This window comes from Andrena cerasifolii, chromosome 11 (assembly GCF_050908995.1).
Source record: "Andrena cerasifolii isolate SP2316 chromosome 11, iyAndCera1_principal, whole genome shotgun sequence".
Classification (NCBI taxonomy): domain Eukaryota; kingdom Metazoa; phylum Arthropoda; class Insecta; order Hymenoptera; family Andrenidae; genus Andrena; species Andrena cerasifolii.
This window is the reverse complement of record NC_135128.1, coordinates 305,517-327,609: the sequence shown is the minus strand read 5'-3', so window position 1 is coordinate 327,609 and position 22,093 is coordinate 305,517. Positions and strand designations below refer to the sequence as shown.

The window sequence follows — 22,093 nt, the reverse complement described above, 5'->3', positions numbered from 1 at the left end:
GATGATCACGTCCACTCTCGTATTTTCATCGAGGAAATCCACGAGCCAATCGCAGCAATTCCTATTTCAATTGCTCTGCAAATTATGCCATACTATACTATTCTTTGTTATATTATATTAAACTACTTTGATTTATATTTTATTTATTTACATTCTACTTAACCTTAAGAAGGTGACAGGTTCTCAAAACAGTTGACAAACATCATTTGCAATTTAAATTTACGGAACTTAAGAATTCTAATGAAAATAATAAAAATCGTTTTTTTCTATTTCTTGGAATATCATCAAATATTCTACATTAGTTTCCACTTTGCTTACATCTTAAAATTTCAGTACTTGTCGTATGGCAAGGAAAGTATTCCTTTTATATAAAATGCAGTTAAAAATACGGTGTATTATTTACATAACAAGTTTCTTGTTTATAAATTATACTTTACACGTCGTCGCAACATTTAAAAGCAACGGAGATTTACTTTCTGAACTTATTTGTAAAGTGCTCCCTGCATTTTATCACAGACATGATTGTGAAATTAATTCATCGTGCACGCGTTGTCGTAGAGTTTACGGCGTAGACACAAAAAAATACCAATAATCATCATGTATTTAAGTCTCTTTGAATTTCTACGAACGTTTTACCTTTCGTCTCTGGCGTAATGCGAAACAGAATTAGTGTGCAAGCTGCAACGACTACAGAGTACGCTAAAAATGGTAGTGAGTGACCATAGTTCAAATTTATAGCTACCCATATGTAAAGTTTGGTCGCTATAGTACCTAACACCCCACCAATTACACCTACGAGACACGTGCCCATTGCTTTGACCTCGGTAGCAGAGATTTCTGACATTAGGATGATCTGTAAAGAGACCAATCCGCAATTGAAAGTGAAAATCAATATTATGGAAGCTAGAAGTAGTGCCCAAGTGTACATCTGTACGTTCAAATTCAAGTATTCCTCCGCGTAAAAGAAAACACCAATCATGAGATCACAAATAGCTGCTGTAATACCCGACGCGAGAATAAATGGCTTACGGCCAAGTTTGTCGACCAAAAATGTAGTTAGAAAGGAGGAGACCACTTGCGTTACACCGATAACAATATTCATCGAATAGTCAGACATCAAATTGCTGGTTGATTTGAAGATGAGCTGACCGTATATGAGAATTGTAAAGAAACCACCGAAATTGTGCATCACGGTAAACAGCAGTATAATAATGAGGGCACGTAAATTTCCACGCGATGCAAACATGTCCTTCAGAGTTCCACTCTTTACCACGTCTTTCTCTGTTTTCGATAGGGAGTCAACCATCGTTTGCAATTCTTCAGAAACGTCGGCTTTCCCTCTTAGTTTTTCCAAAACGTCTTCCGCTTCGTCCACTCTATTTCTCATTATCAGGAAGTACGGTGACTCGGGCATAAAGCAACAGGCGATTGCGAAAGCAATGTTGACGACCAAGAAAATTCCAGCCATCAGAGATAACGAGAGATGCGGGGCAACTATGAACGTCACAAGAATGCCGGTATTGTATATAATGCCTACCAAAGATGATGCAGCACCACGTGTCGCTGGTGACGATATCTCGCCTATGTACATTGGGAGAACGCAAATAAATATTCCTAATGCTAGCCCTGCCAGAAGTCTTGCCGCGTACAATTCCTATTAAAAAAAACAAGCGTATGAATTAGCGATTGTAGCTGATAAGGAAATTTGGATAAATGAAAGTAATTTATCGAATTGAAATTTAGTTAAAAATTTATATGGTAACTGTAAAAGTAAACTACTATTTGTAAAATACAATTTTTAGTCTATGGTAAACAAAACATATGGGTCATTCCACGCCAAATTGACCACTTTTTTCCCTTGATATCTGGAAATTTGTTTTAAACGGAGTATGATGTAGTCCTCGTTAAGTTATGGGGGATTTAAGTCATTGTTTTGCCGATTTCGAATTTGTTTAAAAATTACAAGGCTTTGAATTTTTCGATTTTTGATTTTGATTACTGTTTTCAACATGCAACAGTTTCGACCGCTTTCTTACTTGCTACCCTTATCGCCACCATTCGAAATGATCATATTATCCTCTGCTGTTGAAAGGAGCCCACAACTGACTACGACGTTGAATATGAGCGGTAACACCTAAATGATGCAGTACCACGCCATGTAGCCTTATTTTATAGAGAACACTTCAGCGAATATGGTAGTATTTTAGGGGTATTTTAAAAATCGTGTCTACGAGCCGAAATTTGCAAAATAAAACTTTGTTTATAATTCTCATTATTGTGAAAATGATTTTTCAACCTGAAAAAAATTATTCAAGAAGGTCGATTCTTCTCGATTAAAATAAAAAGGAATCGAGTAAATACGATAAATAGTTCCCCAGATAAAAAATCATCTGTAGGGTGACCTGTCCAGTGAATGAACGTTGTTCATGTAATACGAAAAATTAACGCCTATTTTTCTTTTTATTTTCTTTTTACTCATAACTTATACGGCGTTAATTCCGTTTATTCAATATTTGTCCTCACTGCCGTTCATTCATTGGCAAAAGTGTACATTTCTTACGTTACCATTGAATGAACAGCTTACCCGGTCTTTTTTTCTTTTGACACTTTATAACTATCAAATATTGTCTGACTTTAAGTAATAAAACAGCTCGCTTATAACAATAACATTCAGAGGATTAAATAACGACTTTTGAATACTAATTTTAAAAGACATGCAGCTTAAGTGTTAATTCCCTGGGCAGGTCACCCTACAACTCATTTTCATGAAAATGGACAAAAATCGTGAAATCAAATTAAACCACCCATAATTTCCCAAGGACTACACCATATTCCATTTGGAACAAAGTCTCAGCCATCGACGGAAAAAAAATGATCGATTAGGGGTGGAATGACCCATACAGAATAAAATGACTACAGAGACACTCCAAACCAAATTAATCTCATGAATTTTGATGAATTTTAAACATGATATTAGTGCGCGTTAAAAGGAGTATACATTTGTTTTACAATATTACACCCAAGTTATGCAATGTGTGCCTATTCGTGCGAAAACATTCTGTATAAATATATTTGTATCTCGAGCCCCATTCATTTTAACACTTAGAATTAGGTAGGTTGTTGACAAGAATGAACAATTGCTGTGCCCTGATCAAAGGGTACTATGTAAACGGCTATGAAATCTGTCTATTTCATTAGTAGACTATTTCATTAAGATACTCAACCGCCCGTAATAACGGCTCATATACAGTAGCGGACAAAACAGTTACCACTTTTCCGATCCACTCTACTTCTATTACTTATTAACATCAACCCAAAATTGCAGCATGTGTCCTATGTAGGTATATATTCTGGTAGAGAATTGAAAGCTGTATAAAACCCAGCTAGCGGGGAATTTATTTAATTAACAAACAAAACAATACATAACATTAAACAAGACTATACACTTTTAAAGCCCCCACAAAATATTAGCGTCGAATCGAGGGATCGTAACACGAAGGCCTACATCCCCATTGGTTGTAAGAATATAAGACTGATTTATTCCGTAGATGTAAACTTATATACAAAAGATGACGCGTATGCTCAGACGGTGCTCCTCGAGAAATTTTCTGGTCCTCCGAGGGGAGCGCGGGGGAGCGCCGCGGAGAGAAACGTGGGCGCGGGGAGACTGCATGTCTTTTAAAATTAGTATTCAAAAGTCGTTATTTAATCCTCTGAATGTTATTGTCATAAGCGAGCTGTTTTATTACTTAAAGTCAGACAATATTTGATAGTTATAACTTACATTAAAAGTCTGACAAAGGATTAGACAAAGAGTCGATACGAAGTTGCCGTCAACTCTTTCGTTTCCTCTCGCTCGCTCATTGGGTTTTCTCACTCGCGCCATTGGTCGCGCGGAATAGTGTCCACAACGCGTTAGCAGCCCGCCGCCAGCCCCGTTCGTAGGGCTGGTAACGAGGATTTACTGTAGTTGAAATTTGGTTTTTAGGGTGGGTTAACCTAATCTCCACACTCGCGGCGAAAGTGTCAAAAGAAAAAAAGACCGGGTAAGCTGTTCATTCAATGGTAACGTAAGAAATGTACACTTTTGCCAATGAATGAACGGCAGTGAGGACAAATATTGAATAAACGGAATTAACGCCGTATAAGTTATGAGTAAAAAGAAAATAAAAAGAAAAATAGGCGTTAATTTTTTGTATTACATGAACAACGTTCATTCACTGGACAGGTCACCCTACAGATGATTTTTTATCTGGGGAACTATTTATCGTATTTACTCGATTCCTTTTTATTTTAATCGAGAAGAATCGACCTTCTTGAATAATTTTTTTCAGGTTGAAAAATCATTTTCACAATAATGAGAATTATAAACAAAGTTTTATTTTGCAAATTTCGGCTCGTAGACACGATTTTTAAAATACCCCTAAAATACTACCATATTCGCTGAAGTGTTCTCTATAAAATAAGGCTACATGGCGTGGTACTGCATCATTTAGGTGTTACCGCTCATATTCAACGTCGTAGTCAGTTGTGGGCTCCTTTCAACAGCAGAGGATAATATGATCATTTCGAATGGTGGCGTTAAGGGTAGCAAGTAAGAAAGCGGTCGAAACTGTTGCATGTTGAAAACAGTAATCAAAATCAAAAATCGAAAAATTCAAAGCCTTGTAATTTTTAAACAAATTCGAAATCGGCAAAACAATGACTTAAATCCCCCATAACTTAACGAGGACTACATCATACTCCGTTTAAAACAAATTTCCAGATATCAAGGGAAAAAAGTGGTCAATTTGGCGTGGAATGACCCATATGTTTTGTTTACCATAGACTAAAAATTGTATTTTACAAATAGTAGTTTACTTTTACAGTTACCATATAAATTTTTAACTAAATTTCAATTCGATAAATTACTTTCATTTATCCAAATTTCCTTATCAGCTACAATCGCTAATTCATACGCTTGTTTTTTTTAATAGGAATTGTACGCGGCAAGACTTCTGGCAGGGCTAGCATTAGGAATATTTATTTGCGTTCTCCCAATGTACATAGGCGAGATATCGTCACCAGCGACACGTGGTGCTGCATCATCTTTGGTAGGCATTATATACAATACCGGCATTCTTGTGACGTTCATAGTTGCCCCGCATCTCTCGTTATCTCTGATGGCTGGAATTTTCTTGGTCGTCAACATTGCTTTCGCAATCGCCTGTTGCTTTATGCCCGAGTCACCGTACTTCCTGATAATGAGAAATAGAGTGGACGAAGCGGAAGACGTTTTGGAAAAACTAAGAGGGAAAGCCGACGTTTCTGAAGAATTGCAAACGATGGTTGACTCCCTATCGAAAACAGAGAAAGACGTGGTAAAGAGTGGAACTCTGAAGGACATGTTTGCATCGCGTGGAAATTTACGTGCCCTCATTATTATACTGCTGTTTACCGTGATGCACAATTTCGGTGGTTTCTTTACAATTCTCATATACGGTCAGCTCATCTTCAAATCAACCAGCAATTTGATGTCTGACTATTCGATGAATATTGTTATCGGTGTAACGCAAGTGGTCTCCTCCTTTCTAACTACATTTTTGGTCGACAAACTTGGCCGTAAGCCATTTATTCTCGCGTCGGGTATTACAGCAGCTATTTGTGATCTCATGATTGGTGTTTTCTTTTACGCGGAGGAATACTTGAATTTGAACGTACAGATGTACACTTGGGCACTACTTCTAGCTTCCATAATATTGATTTTCACTTTCAATTGCGGATTGGTCTCTTTACAGATCATCCTAATGTCAGAAATCTCTGCTACCGAGGTCAAAGCGATGGGCACGTGTCTCGTAGGTGTAATTGGTGGGGTGTTAGGTACTATAGCGACCAAACTTTACATATGGGTAGCTATAAATTTGAACTATGGTCACTCACTACCATTTTTAGCGTACTCTGTAGTCGTTGCAGCTTGCACACTAATTCTGTTTCGCATTACGCCAGAGACGAAAGGTAAAACGTTCGTAGAAATTCAAAGAGACTTAAATACATGATGATTATTGGTATTTTTTTGTGTCTACGCCGTAAACTCTACGACAACGCGTGCACGATGAATTAATTTCACAATCATGTCTGTGATAAAATGCAGGGAGCACTTTACAAATAAGTTCAGAAAGTAAATCTCCGTTGCTTTTAAATGTTGCGACGACGTGTAAAGTATAATTTATAAACAAGAAACTTGTTATGTAAATAATACACCGTATTTTTAACTGCATTTTATATAAAAGGAATACTTTCCTTGCCATACGACAAGTACTGAAATTTTAAGATGTAAGCAAAGTGGAAACTAATGTAGAATATTTGATGATATTCCAAGAAATAGAAAAAAACGATTTTTATTATTTTCATTAGAATTCTTAAGTTCCGTAAATTTAAATTGCAAATGATGTTTGTCAACTGTTTTGAGAACCTGTCACCTTCTTAAGGTTAAGTAGAATGTAAATAAATAAAATATAAATCAAAGTAGTTTAATATAATATAACAAAGAATAGTATAGTATGGCATAATTTGCAGAGCAATTGAAATAGGAATTGCTGCGATTGGCTCGTGGATTTCCTCGATGAAAATACGAGAGTGGACGTGATCATCGAGACGCTGGACATTGACTACGAGGATATCAAATCCCTAAATAAGCTAAATGTAGTTAATACTCTGCGATGAGGCTGACACGCAAAGCACTGTGCCATGCAAAATGTATTTAAAAATATTCAACTGGTGGTCTGAACGCCAGAGGGAAATACACAAATAAAATATAATAAATTTTTAATGCATAACTGTTTTGCTTCACCCTCCTCAACCACCGACCTCCTGCATGCACGCTAGATTAAGAAGATAGTTGTAATTATTATGTAGAAGTAGTACGATTCATGATCAAAGCGGTAACCATACACGTATGATAGAGGTTTGATAGATGTTCAGAGTGGTACGTTAGGCGTTGAAAGCGGTACGATAGACGTTTGATAGACGTTCAGAGTGGTACGTTAGGCGTTGAAAGTGGTACGATAGACGTTCGATACACGTTCAGAGTGGTACGTTAGGCGTTGAAAGTGGTACGATAGATGTTGAAAGTGGTACAATAGACGTTTGATAGACATTCAGAGTGGTGCGTTAGGCGTTGAAAGTGGTACGATAGACGTTGAAAGTGGTACGTTAGGCGTTGAAAGTGGTTCAATAGACGTCCAATACACGTTCGATACGCGATCAAAAGTGGTGTGACCTAATCGAATGATGTGTCCAAAGAAGAAGGGAGAAGAATTCGAAGGATATGATAAGTGCACTCTGAGGATGGTCAGTGAATAATTCGAATATGTATAGAAGGTGAGGATGGTCAGCGAAAATGCAGGTGGCCTGTGATGAAGATGGCGAAGAACAAAGGCATCCTACTTTGCAAAGCTATGCAACTTTAGGCATGGGCCCACATGTGGCAGCTTGGAGATGCAGCGAGACCAGTTGTCTTCAAATCGTGGTCAACGTGCAGTCTCTTTGACAGTTCTTTGAAACACTTTTTGCATTTTTTGTGTTACGTGAAATTGCTTTGAAGAAGATTGCTTTTGAAGGATATTATCAATCGTTCAACGCATGGAAATGCAATCGATTAATACCGTAAGTTTCCATTATCCTATTTTAGTGAATCGTTGTGTTAATAACTTTGAGAATTATAAGAAAACTCGGTTTCAGATTATGTCATTGCCCATGAATTTGAAACGTCCGGCTACCGCTACGATCACCGCTGCTGCGGTAGTTATCCATTCATCCAGCCCGAAAATGTATGTGGCCTGTCGAAATGTTGCGGTTCAAACCGAAGAAATTCGATGTGCAGAACTTTATGAGGCGGAAGCTAATCAGGATGGCGATATATTTTTAAAAGTTTTTAAAAAATGCGATAATCCAGTACACGACTACTTCGAGGATGATGAGGAATATTGGATGCATCGATATGAACAACAAACGTTTTTACGCGATTTCGATGATGATGATAATGTACAAATAACTATATCTCGGAATAATCATGAGTATCATCCAAAGAGTGTGGTTTGGCGAAACGTCAAAGCGGAAAATATTGATTTTGATACGTATAGGAATAAAGTATCGGGGCTTCGGGCTAGTGTTGTTGCAGTTCAAACTGACCCTGTGCAAGTTCCTATGGATTTACCATTAACTAATCTATTTGCTGATGATGTGATCGAGTGGGATAATTAAGCCCAATAAATTTTAATTATATTTTTTATATTCTATATTATTCCTTCATATTATTCTTTCATATTATTATTTGTAGCAATATATATATTTCTTAAACATATATTATTTCTCAATTTTATTTACCCGTGTTCCTCCTCCCACGGCCTAATTTTTAAGATTCGCCGATTCAATAATTATTATTTCTCTGCGTTAGGAAAAAAGATTTCTGCTGACGCAGCATAATTCTATTTCGTTCATCGCGCCGCCAAGTGACATCACCCTGCACGGCCGTTCCAGAGGAGTCGAATTACGCGAGATCGCGCGATACGCAGCAACGTTAAATCGGAACGCTTTGAAATACAGTTAGCTTTAGAATGCATGCGATTCTATCCCCTATGTAGTGGTGTCTCTTTCCCTCCTAGAATTTTAACTTTAAAGTAATGCTCCGTCTTTTTCCCTCGAAGACGCGGTGTCGAAAAAAAAAAAAAATTTCTCATAAAAATAAATTATTATTATACGCCGACGTTTGGCAACGGCTCATGGTGTGTGTGTGTGTGTGTGTGTGTGTGTGTGTGTGTGTGTGTGTGTGTGTGTGTGTGTCACATATGTGACGCTCCGTTGGTTTCGCTATATGTACCATTCGGAAAAGACTAATGTCTGAGACGGCGTTTGGGGGAGTTGGTTAGGCGGCTGACTCGTACCGCGGAGGTCTTGGGTTCGAGCCCCGTCGCCCCGAGAAGTTTTTTCATTTATATTAATATGATAAAATTAATATTTCCTTCCTTACCGACAGTCTGTACCACGCTCCAGAGTAGCACCTTCCTTACCGACAGTCTGTACCACGCTCCAGAGTAGCGCACCTTCACCCGCGGTTCCTCCTCCTCCTCCTCGATGATACCCCCCACCACTCCGCCATCTCTATGACGTCATCCGCTGCCAGCCCGCCGACAAAAAAACAAATTTGAATTAGAATCCCCATTGCCATACTACTGTTATTGAACTCTATTTTGTGGTACTGAGAACAATTGGGGTCGTTACTAAGTGGTCTAGATACGTGAATAGAAAAATCAACATTATAATGAATGTTTGTGCCATGAAATTGTATCTCCCTCATCCTATTGGAAAATTGTTGGAGAGGAAGACTTGGCTTTCGCAGATACTTTTTAAAAATGGACATGTTGTTTTCATATGGAAAAGCAGAACATGAATCTAAATTACCAAGACATCTGACATCGTTGGTTAGGTGAAGAAGACCATGGACGTTATAACTATTAAACGTTGGGCCATAAAATTCTTCGTTACGAAGAACAAATTTCTCCAGAGCTGACTCTGCGAATCTCAAGTGTTGGCTCGATGGAGATTCTGAAACTAAAACCCGTATGGCTGCATGTAAGAATAAGAAATGCTTGTATACAGTTTCCTCCAGTACACCATTCAGTATAACTGGCCCTGTATACAGAAGGAACTGACGAAATTCGGTCGCTTTATATTTAGAGCATAGTTCAATAGCTCTGGGACGTCTGCCAAAGTCTGAGGGGCAATATCTGTTAAGACTCTTCAGTCTCGTAGACAGTATAGAAATGTGTCAGCGGCGCAATTTTGAGAAAGGGGAATATTCTCCATGTACCCACGCAGACAACAGTTTTTTTACTACGCCCAAACATACAAGATGCATGTACTCGAATGGAACTTGCGAAACCATTCCTATCTGTAGCAATGACAATGGGCTTGTACCTAGCTTGTGATGTTTCTGTGATGTTTCTTGTGATGTTTCTAACTGCCTAATGTAATCCTCATCGGTTCGAGGAGAATGATGTATCCCATTGAAAGCGTAATGCCTACCGTTCAGGGTACCAGAAACCGTACATTTGGAACAGGGATGGAAAGACATATGCCCACGATGATTTAATACAAATGCTCGAGCTGGGGCATCGGCTATGAAACATCTCAGTCGTACGGGCAACTTAATGGAATGAAAATTTATGCCTCCGTTGGACATGATCGCCCTGACGTCTGCAATAAATTTCTCAAAGAAAATATTGGGGTCGTGTGGTTTTTGGGGACCTTTATAGATGCCTACCACTATCGGCTTTATCTGAGGAATATTTGAAATCCTACATTGAACGGGCCAGATATGAATGGAACTTGATTTGTCCAAACTACATCCATTGGTATGAAAATCTAATTCTAACTGTCTAACAAATGATACCGACAAAGTGTTAATAATTTCTGCTTCTAGATCAAAATGAATGTATTCTCCTGGTGGCACGACGAATGTGGCAGCAGGATTACGTGGCGTAGATACAAGTGTTCTAACATCCTGAGGCAACTGGGAGGAACAGGAATGTGTTCGAAGGAGAGATAATATATTATCTCCTTGAACGTGTGTCAAATTGTTGTCTACGAAACAAGACGCTAACCGTTGGCGAAAAGATGGCTCGGAGGAAGTAGCACAGGACAATAAAACGGTATCGCGGAGATTAGAAACGCGTGACGTGGAAGTAGAAGGACCGGCGTCTTCTACATTTATATCGCGCCTATCACTGAATCTATCGGGGATTAAATTAACAGGAGCGGACGAACTACAACCTGCAGATGTGCCAGCAGCATCTTGCACGGTAGAAGAATTATCCCCTACTCTACGAACGGTGTGAAATGCAGAACGGTATCGCACGCGTAAGTTGCTTCGCACTTCGCGCATAACCCTACGTTTTTGCCTCGTCGATAGTGCGTGTCCCGATTTCCGCGACGCAGACAATTTGAAATTATTCAATTCCATAATTACTTACGTCTTGTGGATGTCTCGGGATGATTTTCGTGGTTTTTCAACGTTCTAAAAATTCTTTGGATCTGCCGTCGATGACTGCCACCTCAGAATGAACGAGAATTCGAAACAAACGCGAACTGGGAAGTAGAGTCCCGACCAATCACGAATGACCGCATGGCGGCGCAGCCAATCCGAGCGTAGTCCACTGTACCGCCAAAATGATACCATGTGGTACCCTTTATTCGACGTGGAAACATCACAAGCTAGGTACAAGCCCATTGTCATTGCTACAGATAGGAATGGTTTCGCAAGTTCCATTCGAGTACATGCATCTTGTATGTTTGGGCGTAGTAAAAAAACTGTTGTCTGCGTGGGTACATGGAGAATATTCCCCTTTCTCAAAATTGCGCCGCTGACACATTTCTATACTGTCTACGAGACTGAAGAGTCTTAACAGATATTGCCCCTCAGACTTTGGCAGACGTCCCAGAGCTATTGAACTATGCTCTAAATATAAAGCGACCGAATTTCGTCAGTTCCTTCTATATACAGGGCCAGTTATACTGAATGGTGTACTGGAGGAAACTGTATACAAGCATTTCTTATTCTTACATGCAGCCATACGGGTTTTAGTTTCAGAATCTCCATCGAGCCAACACTTGAGATTCGCAGAGTCAGCTCTGGAGAAATTTGTTCTTCGTAACGAAGAATTTTATGGCCCAACGTTTAATAGTTATAACGTCCATGGTCTTCTTCACCTAACCAACGATGTCAGATGTCTTGGTAATTTAGATTCATGTTCTGCTTTTCCATATGAAAACAACATGTCCATTTTTAAAAAGTATCTGCGAAAGCCAAGTCTTCCTCTCCAACAATTTTCCAATAGGATGAGGGAGATACAATTTCATGGCACAAACATTCATTATAATGTTGATTTTTCTATTCACGTATCTAGACCACTTAGTAACGACCCCAATTGTTCTCAGTACCACAAGATAGAGTTCAATAACATATCTCTGGGCATCAATGTACGCGATAATTGTTGCATCTCAGTCGACGGCTCGATCTGCTTAATTTTCAATATTAGCATGAACTCCGATAACTCCTATCATTTAGGTATTAAAAAATTTGTAGAGGTCGATGATTTTTATGATGTCGGCATAAAGTCTTCCGTTCTTGGTGTATATAAATGCGCCAGATTGAGCCCTGAAATTCTAAACATCTCCCCCAATCAGGTTCGCGCTAAATGTTATAGAATTCCTTTTTACGGTAGTACGCCCATTGGCAGTAACGGCGACCCCATCCCCTTAGAAACCCGTAGTTATGTCGTTGCCGTTATTACACACAGCGAGAAGTCGTAGTATTCAAATTCTTCAATATTTATTTTCGTTAGAAGTATCTCGTTGTCAGTCCCTCTCCCTTGTGTAAGCCTCTCGCGTCAGGTGGTCACCATGGTGGTTTTAGTGGGTGCAAGCCCCACATAATCTTACCCCTCCCACGGGGGTGAGATATTCGTTAGGGATTTCCACCATGTGAAAAAAAAAATCGTTTTCCCTATTCAGTTTCGTCTCCTGTTTTTGGTAAGTTACGACTATTTTCTGGTGAGTGACGTGCTATAATATTTACATTTTCTTCTTTTGTACTGCTCTTCACAAGTAAAACCATACTTACACGTATCCTTGTTAATCTCTGGTGATGAGTTATTTTATCGTTTGGTTCGAATGTTTCAGCATGGGTCATTTTCACGTTTTCTACTGTTGTAGCCTTTGTTGAGTTACACTCCACTTATTGAGTAGCACGTTATACAGGTTCGTCTTGAATAGGTGGTGCATAAAATATTGCATGTAAAATGTAAAAAACAGCTAACACGCCTTTGTTAAGTATTGTAACATGTACTTTTTTTACTTACAGACCGACATGAGCCAAAGAGAGAAACGTGTGGTTACCAAACCCACACGTTACCAAACAACATCTTCGGAGGAGGAAACTCCGAAACGGCGAAGGACGTCGACCGCGCCGAGACCAACCATCAACCAGGACATCCAGGATTTGTCGATTATCATGCAGGAAGACGGTCCAACAACGTCAAACGGTGTTCCTACTGTTAACTCGGATAATATGTTTCAGGATACGTATGCCGCCAATGTTCCTGTCTTCGAAGCATTCGCAGATCCAGGGACAACGTCGTCTGCACGCGCCACTGTGATCCACAGTGGGCCGTTGCGGCACAATACAGCGTCAACCCAACCTCCTGATAATGGGTAAATTTACATGTTTCTTTTTTTTTTTGCTATAAAAATATTACTGTAAGGACATTTTCTTATAAATGTTAATGTTCGCAGGAGCATGGAAGATCTCACGGAGCGCAATCGGATCGAGGCGGAGCTAATGTAAGTATCGCGTGTATCGTGTTTATTAATACGTTACGTCTCCATCCGTTCTGTTTGCAGAAGAATGAATACTCTCTTGCTGAGTATTCAGAAATCTGTCCAGGCCACCCATAATACCGGTCAACCGATGAAACCAGCAGTCCTCCCTTTGTCTTCAGTGCAGGAGGTGGACTGTTTTGAGGACATCGATGACGACACTTATTCCAAAGTTGTAAGTGAAAACGAAATTATTCTTTTATTTACTTTTATATATAATATATACTTACATCAATCTTTACTCGCTTTGTTTAGGTAAAGTATTTCGAATACGTGGGCGGGTTCGATTTGAAGGGAGCGGTCAAGTGCTGCTTCAAGGAAGCACTGCCGGACGACTTAACGTCGTCGTTCACTTGGTTTGGCCGCGAAGGACCCAGATCCTTATGTGACACCCGCATCGCGAGGGCGATTTTTGGTACGAAACAATAAGCATTTTTCATCTTTTCACGTAGAATTATTGTTACTATTACTGTATGTTCCATTGATGCTAACGTACTTTGCATACATTTCTTTTTCAGATGGTGTGGCTCAGAATCCCAAGTTCCAGAAGCCAACCCGATCGGACTTCCAATTGCGGATGCAAGCGGAACTGAAGGCGGCAAAGGAGAGGATACGCTGTAGGAAGCGTGGTCCGCGCACGAAGCCAGCATCGCCATCCCAGGAACCTCGAGTGCCCCGCAGTTTCTGGAGCGACCAGCAGCCCGACGAAGCTGATGACGACCTCTGAAGGTCCGTTTTCACGTGCCCATTAAAAGTAGAGATGTGTCTCCTTTTACAGTGGCGAAGAGACCAAACGGTACTTTTCAGTGCCCATTTTAATTTATTACAACGGGAACTATCTCTCGACGTTCACAATGAACAACAATCGGCATTTTTCAGCGCCCGTTTAATAAAATACTCATTAATCGGTACTTTCCCAGTATCATTTCAATTTTAAGCTAATATTGTATTTGTTTTCAGAGTTAACACAAGCGAAGAAGAAGTAGTGATTCTACGCAAAAAAATAAGTCAAATATATAGAATAAAAGTTTCTGATATTGCCCTTCGTTCCAGACAAAATTGACTTATGTTTGCATCTAGAATCACCACTTCTAAATGTAAATATTGAAAGTTTCTCTTCCGATTTATATGTGCCACTTATATTATTCTGTAATTGTAATCACTGTATGTTCTTAAAGACAAAATATATACTTTTACAAATAAATAGAAAACTTATTTAATAAACTGTAGAATCTGCTCGCAGGTTATGTGAGCAGAATCCACTGCTCCATTTCTCCTGTCTATCAATTCTCCATGCGTAATAGAAAGGGAGGGAATAGGGATACACCTACAGCAATAACGATACATTTGTGTTGGTGCGTAGGTCCATGTGACGTCACGCGTAGGGAATTCTTTGGCAATTGTGGCCTTCAGATGGCGCTGTTGGATGTGTCAGGCGGGCAGCAGGACCTGCCGTCGATCTGCCGTCGATCTGCCGGCAGACCCTGACAAGCAGACCCTGCCGGCAGAACCGTAGCTGGATGCGGACGTAGGCTGCACCGCAGCTGCCGGCAGATCCTGCTGCCCGATCTGGTTATCAGGGATGACACTTGGTGGATTAAAATTCAATAGTATACATAGATATATGAATAATCCCGAGAGTCAGCGAACGAAGAACGAAACATGTGTTAGTTTCTTTTTGGCTGAAAGTGTGCGTGAAACGCGTATACGTATTATGTTGACGAAAAATTGACTTGAAGAATCAGAAGAAAAATCTTACCGTTTCCGACTGATCCATAAGACGATTTTACGCTATATCTGGCATGCGTGGACCGATTTTATTGATTTTGGTATTATTCGAAAACTTATATGCGGTTTACATAAGAAAAATACCTTTTCATTTAGAAAATTTTGCAGGCGTGATGAGATGTTAATGAATTAATTTCCAGGTTAGGTTGGATTAGCCGGCAGATCCTGCGCTTTCCTGGCAGACCCTGCTGTCAATCTGCCGGCAGACTGCAGGCAGATGGCTATCAAGGATTATAACCTACCAAATGTCAAATAAGGAAAGTTGTCAAATTTTTCAGAAATGTCGCGAGTTTTTACACTAAATAGGAGACTGAATTATTGTCTCAATTTACAAGGTAAGTCGCCAAATTTTTTTAATAGATTTCTTATGTAGAGTCGCAGACTTGGAAGTTGTCTGGAGAAGGTTCGACAGAAAAGCATCTTCTTTCGCATAAGTTTCTGGAAATTTGTACCGTGAGTGTACAAAATAATACTATGCATGTACAAAGTAATATATTGTAACCAATTGCATTGCATTTAACTTGCTAGATATTTTTATACCAGCAATTTAGAGTTTTTATGTAAAGCTTATAGAAATGAAGGGGACGCACAGGACTTGGATAAAAATGAAGGGGGCGCACAGGCTTGCATAGAAATGAAGGGGACGCACAGGCTTGGATAGAAATGAAGGGGATGCACATGCTTGGAGGTTGTCCGAAGAAGATTAGATAGACAGAGTATCTTGTTTCGCACAAGTTTCTGGAAATTTGTCAAATAAGGTAAATCGACAAAATTTGTCAAATTAGCATAGCATTAAGAATTAAGAAAAATATGGCGGACTGCTTGCAATGTAGAACAGGTCACATTAGTGAAGAAAGTACGCCGAAAACACATCTCCCTTGATACTTATCAATCCTTTGTGAAAGACATTCGTAATACTTTAATATAAAATCCACAGTAGTTGCTACACTATTCATTAATTTTACTAGTTTCCCAATTACAATATCAGATGATGCAGTGTGATCTATGTCAGACAGGTAGGGTTTTACATACGCAATTATTCATTCAATGATCTTGACATCAAATAAAAAATTTATTTTTTTAAAATATATTATTTTACTGTTAAAATGTTATATCTTTGTAAAAATAAGTAACCCCAATAGAAGTATCCCATAAAAACTTCAAAAAGGTAAAAAAAAATAGGCCAAGTACATGAAATCAAATAAATCACAAAAATAGAAGATAATAATAAGTACAAAATAAAAAAAGATGTGAAATCAAAATGGGCTGCGAGTACATAAATGTGCTTTCAGTCAAATACTTGGCCTGGCGAGGCGAGGTCAAGGTGTAGATGAATAAGAATTATTTAAAAACGCAAAATAATGAAAGTGTATTCATATTGTCAGAGTTTTAAATTGACGAATTATCTGAAAGCTTGTGAGGGGAAAGGTATCGGTGTCGATGAATGATCTTGGAATTATGTTAAAACGCAATAAAATGAAAATGTACTCATATTGTCAGAGTTATAAATTGATAAATTATATGAAAGCCCGTGAGAGGGAAGGTATGGGTATTGATGATCTGAGAATACCTTATCTCGTCAGGCCAAGTATTTGACTGAAAGCACCTTTATGTACTTGCAGCTCATTTTGATTTCACATCTTTTTTATTTTGTACTTATTATTATCTTCTATTTTTTTTATGATTTATTTGATATCATGTACTTGCCGTAATTTTTTTTTACTTTTTTGAAGTTTTTTTATGGGGATAACCGTTACAGATAACGTCAATTCTACGAAACAACAACAGTAAAATGGAATAGCGTAGGTTGCTATTGCATTGCTTAATTTTTGTTGTTTGCAAGATTTCTTTGTAATTACTTTAAGTTAAAGTTCAAATCGCTACAGTTTAATTTTATTCGATTAAGCCAGAACCTTTACACATCACTATATTAGATCAAATGAAACAAAATTAGGGGGGGGGGGCATGGAAAATTTGAATTTTTTTTACTTTTTGGGGAGATCCCGAACCTGAAAATTCAAAAAATTCTTAAACTTTATGGATATGTACGGAATTTCTTTCCGATTACAGGGCAATATTTTGCTGCCCAAATTCAATCTAAAGGGGTGAAATTAACTCCTGAAGATTCGGTTATTTTTCGATTTTATTTTGTAACACCCAATCTGTAAGAGATAGATAAAGAGTAACGAGATAAAAGTTACTTATTTCAATAAGATCTATCAAATCGTAAAAGTGTTATCAATTGTTTGGACAATTAGAAAAAACTTATAAACAAAAATATTAATGTTTTTTAAAATTCGTTTCTTCATGGGAAATCTGAACTGGATGTTTGAATAATTATGAAACAGCATAATACATATTTTTTCCATACAATTTCAACTTTTTTTGTATTGCGGAACTGTGTTCCTCGACAATCTAATAACTTTTAGGTCCCATTGTAACGTACTGTACGCGAAGGTCTCTAAATCTTGTTTGAAAGTTCATTTCTTTACAAGATGGAAGGATAGACAATTCGGAATACATTTGGATGGTTAGATCAAAGCAAAGCGTTTTAATGGCCGCCCATGCGGCACGTGTTGCCAGTGAATATAATTCCGCGATTTCCGTAGCACAGTGACTATTACACGGATCGCACAGAATCGACTCGAGGATAGACGAAAGTCATTCACTGAATTGCTTAAAAAATTCACAATTTCGCACGCGAACACTCGCGTGCGAGCACAAAACGTTATTCAGAAATTAAGGTTGGCACGTTCGACGATAACACATTAGCCAATAGTGCCCGAAGAAACTGAACTTCGCTCGAAGTTCACGAGTCGCCGATCGGCCTCGGCACCTCCCTCGCCGATCCCGCAACCCGAGCTACTCGGTCCACCCGAATTACGGAATCAACGAGAGCAGGTAGCCAGTTCCCTCGTCGGCCCGCGCAGTTTAAAAGATTTACATATATACAGTCCTTCAATCTAAATCCAAACATTTGTACAGTTAATATTTACAACGCGAATATTCGGAAAGTGTTCCGAACACGTACCTTAAGCTGCAAGACAAGCAATGTTCATCTAACATTTATTAGGAAATAATACGTGACTTTGGACAGTCTTAATTTTTTTTTTCTTCCAAACCAATGTTGTTACACCATTTCTTCGAACCGTACAATGCTTGGTGCAACTACTAAATGCAGTACAATCGAGAAAAAACATGTTTTCAAAAAATTGGGGGGGGGGGCTGCCTTAAAAATTGGTTTTCTCAATTTTTTTCGGAAACGGTTCCGAATTTTTGAAGACTCTCAACAGTACAGCGCGGTACAAAATTAGTACAAACTAGTACAACAATGATTTTATAATTTTTCGCAATATGGGGGGGGGGGCGAACGTCACACACATAAACTCTTGTTGTGAAAAACCGAAATCTACAGGATTATCAAGATTATTTGGATTTTCAACAATATATCCATTTCTACAGGGTGTTCCACTAAGGAGTGGACAGCGCGATATCTCTTAAAGTATTGTCGATAAAAATATAAAAAAAATAGGGAATTGCATGGTTCGAGGGGGCCCATTTATTAGCGCGAACGAATTTTGTTTTCGATTATTATTTTAAAAGATACGATGGTCAAGTTCGGTTTTTCAAATGGAACTATTTTTTTTTGAAGACCTGAGTTGATAGTGCGTTCCAAGACAAATTCAATAAGCTTTAATGTATACACTTTATTTCCACTGGTTTTTAAGATATTGCGCTTGCAAATTTACTGATTTTCACTGCAAGAAACCCCTCTGGAATGGCAAAAACCCCTCCGGGGGCGGTCTTACTGGCGCCACGGGTGGCACTGCCTGTTGAAATGAATACTTACCTGCCAAAGGTCTACGCCAGAAATGGCAGGCCCAAAGGCTGGACAATTCTTTTCCGTCAGAAATGCTACTTAGGTAGGTATCGTTACTTTTATTTCGCACTTGCTTCTACGCTCGGATGGCCGGTTCTTTTGGGAGGGATGCAAGTTGGATTGGTTAGGTTAGGAGGAGTGAAAGTTGCTAGACTAAATTTCATCCATAGGGAGCAGATTGTATCAGAACCAATCCAACCGCAGATGTACCTACCTAAGTAGCATTTCTGACGGAAAAGAATTGTCCAGCCTTTGGGCCTGCCATTTCTGGCGTAGACCTTTGGCAGGTAAGTATCCATTTCAACAGGCAGTGCCACCCGTGGGGCCAGTAAGACCGCCCCCGGTTTTTGCCATTCCAGAGGGGTTTCTTGTAGTGAAAATCAGTAAATTTGCAAGCGCAATATCTTAAAAACCAGTGGAAATAAAGTGTATACATTAAAGCTTATTGAATTTGTCTTGGAACGCACTATCAACTCAGGTCTTAAATAAAAATAGTTCCATTTGAAAAACCGAACTTGACCATCGTATCTTTTAAAATAATAATCGAAAACAAAATTCGTTCGCGCTAATAAATGGGCCCCCTCGAACCATGCAATTCCCTATTTTTTATATTTATATCGACAATACTTTAAGAGATATCGCGCTGTCCATTCCTTAGTGGGACACCCTGTATACCTCGTCTGTGGTTGTACTTATAAAAATTTAAACGGAAAGTCGGCTGGTACTGCAAACGTAGAAAATTCATTGTACATTTTAATTACTTGAAATGTGCTTATGCTACAATATTCTACGTTAGCAGTAAGGAATTCTAAAGGCTCGTGTAGACTGGGCGATAATCGCCGGCAAGTTTGTCGCCAGCGACTCCAGCGGGTCGCCTGGCGACTCGCTGGGATGCATCGGCTTGTCTCCAGCGACTTTTACCGAGCGGCTGGTATCCAGCGACTTGTGTCCGGCGACTCGGCAACTTGGGTCCCCCACGTTATGACCAAGACCCTTCGGCGTCCATTCCAAACTCTATTTAGTAGCCATGAATCCGTCAATAGCTATGGGTGTTGGAGTCGCGTTCATTGTAATACCATCCACCAAAAGAAAAAGAAAAAGGCGTTGGTGGAAAAAGGCGTTTTTGAGAAATGGTGAACATTACGGTGACGATTTAATGCCACAGTTTCTATTAAACGACGGAGGTAGTTTTACTAATTTTGTGCGAATGACAAAATCTGATTTTGAAGAGCTCCTGACTTTAGTGGCTCCAAAAATTGCAAAGAAAGACACAAATTGTCGTCTTGCAATTCCGCCCACTATACGATTAGCTGTCACGCTATATTGAACTCGCTACGCATATGGAACGGGAACCTCAGGTATACATTATCATAAACGATGTAAAATTGTTCATATTTCAGGCCCAAGGCAAACCAGTTGTTTCCGAAAATCTATCCAGGTTAATCAGCCAGAACGTCTCAACAGAGTCGCGGTTTATGATCGTATTATCCCGCACTTCGATAGTGGACAACGGTGCATACGGGTGCGAAGTCACCATCTATACCTACTCACCACCCGCCGACACACCAATAAACGGATTAACAAAAAGGCCGCTTTATATTCTATTTTCAAATTTTATTATATTTTGGGCCTTTATATTGTGTTCTGTATTTTGCCCCTATGTTGGGTCCTTAATTATCGCGAAGCGAAAACTCATTTATCGTTTATTGATGGGCAATACCGTATTTCCCAAGACAGCTTCGATAACATCTGGTTGGCAGATTTTCAAAGGGCAATCAAGAATGTACCTTCGCAGTCTTTAAGAATTTATAGATTATTCGCTGTGAACAAAAATGCGACTTTTCGTTAATACGCAGGTATCCACGGGAACAGTAAACAGCTGGATGGTTCCCAACGTATTGGAAATAAAAAAAATTGTTTATATGCAATTGCATGCTTTCGGGGGGGGGGGGGGGGGTGTAAAACTTTAGCTCATACGGTATTTTTCTTCGATTATTATTTTAAGAGATAAGATGGTCAAGTTCGGGTTTTTAAATGGAACTATTTTCTATTAACTATTGTCCCAGTGTTCCTTTTGTAAGCGTAGTGAAAGTAATAGTTTGTTGAATCGTTTACCGTTCAATCCATTTCTTTGCTGGAGGTTAAACGATTGAGCAAACTATTATTTTTACTATGCCTGCAGAAGGAACCCTGGGACATTTAAATAAAATACTGTTATTGTAATGATAATAAATGGGTATGATTCTGAATTGTTCTTTTCGGTTTTTTATTTGATTTCACTAGTTATGGCCTGTTAATTAATTCAAAACGCAGAAGTATTCGATGTTAAAGAAAACATCTATGCGTAGTTGCGATGCATTACATCGAGAAAAAAGTTAGTGAGATTGTACAGATTAAGAACAATACAGGGTGTGTTGAAAAAAAAAACAAGAAATTGATAATTAACTGTAAAGTATTGAAGTACGTCCTATAGTAAATTTTGTAACGTAAACATCTACTATATGATGTATATACACACGCATACATATTTATATATATATTTAAATATATATATATATATATATATATATATATATATATACATGTATGTATATATGTATATATATATATATATATATATATATACATGTATGTATATATGTATATACATCTTATAGTAGATGTATACGTTAAAAATTAACATATAAAATAAAAAAATTACATATATATGTGTGGTGTGTTGCCACAGAGTCGGCGATGTTTCCCATTCGGAACGGGAAACAGAATACAGGCACTAGACACTCGGGCGATGTTGCTCACCGACCACTTGAATACAGTTTTTCGGGAACATGTGGCCAACAGTCATTTCTAGAAGGCCGTTTGAGGCAAGGGTCGAGTTGCTGTATCCCACAGAGATTGTTGAAAGTCGCCGGCGACTTTTATCCGGCGACTGCGCCAGGTCTATTCGTATCTCTTAACCTGTAAAGGACGAGTCGCCAGCTAAAAGTCGCCGGATAAAAGTCGCCGGCTACA

At 38.8% G+C, this 22,093-nt stretch overlaps 3 protein-coding genes across 3 annotated transcripts; 2 read left to right on the top strand and 1 right to left on the bottom strand.

Annotated features, from left to right (window-relative positions):
• Window positions 1-9,760: 9,760 nt before the first annotated feature.
• Window positions 9,761-11,232, bottom strand: LOC143374567 (uncharacterized). Its single transcript, XM_076822809.1, has one exon. The coding sequence runs from the start codon at window positions 10,997-10,999 to the stop codon at window positions 9,806-9,808; it is 1,194 nt and encodes a 397-aa protein (XP_076678924.1). The 5' UTR covers window positions 11,000-11,232; the 3' UTR covers window positions 9,761-9,805.
• Window positions 11,233-11,243: 11 nt separating this feature from the next.
• Window positions 11,244-12,348, top strand: LOC143374891 (uncharacterized). The gene is given in 1 exon segment (XM_076823440.1): window positions 11,244-12,348. A coding segment is annotated over 1 exon segment (1,062 nt). The 5' UTR covers window positions 11,244-11,286.
• Window positions 12,349-12,904: 556 nt separating this feature from the next.
• On the top strand, window positions 12,905-14,288 carry LOC143374890 (uncharacterized). Its single transcript, XM_076823439.1, has 4 exons — window positions 12,905-13,248; window positions 13,330-13,377; window positions 13,438-13,588; window positions 13,669-14,288. Exons 1-4 carry the CDS (start codon window positions 12,905-12,907, stop codon window positions 13,840-13,842), a joined length of 717 nt encoding a protein of 238 aa, XP_076679554.1. The 3' UTR covers window positions 13,843-14,288.
• The last annotated feature ends 7,805 nt before the right edge of the window (window positions 14,289-22,093 follow it).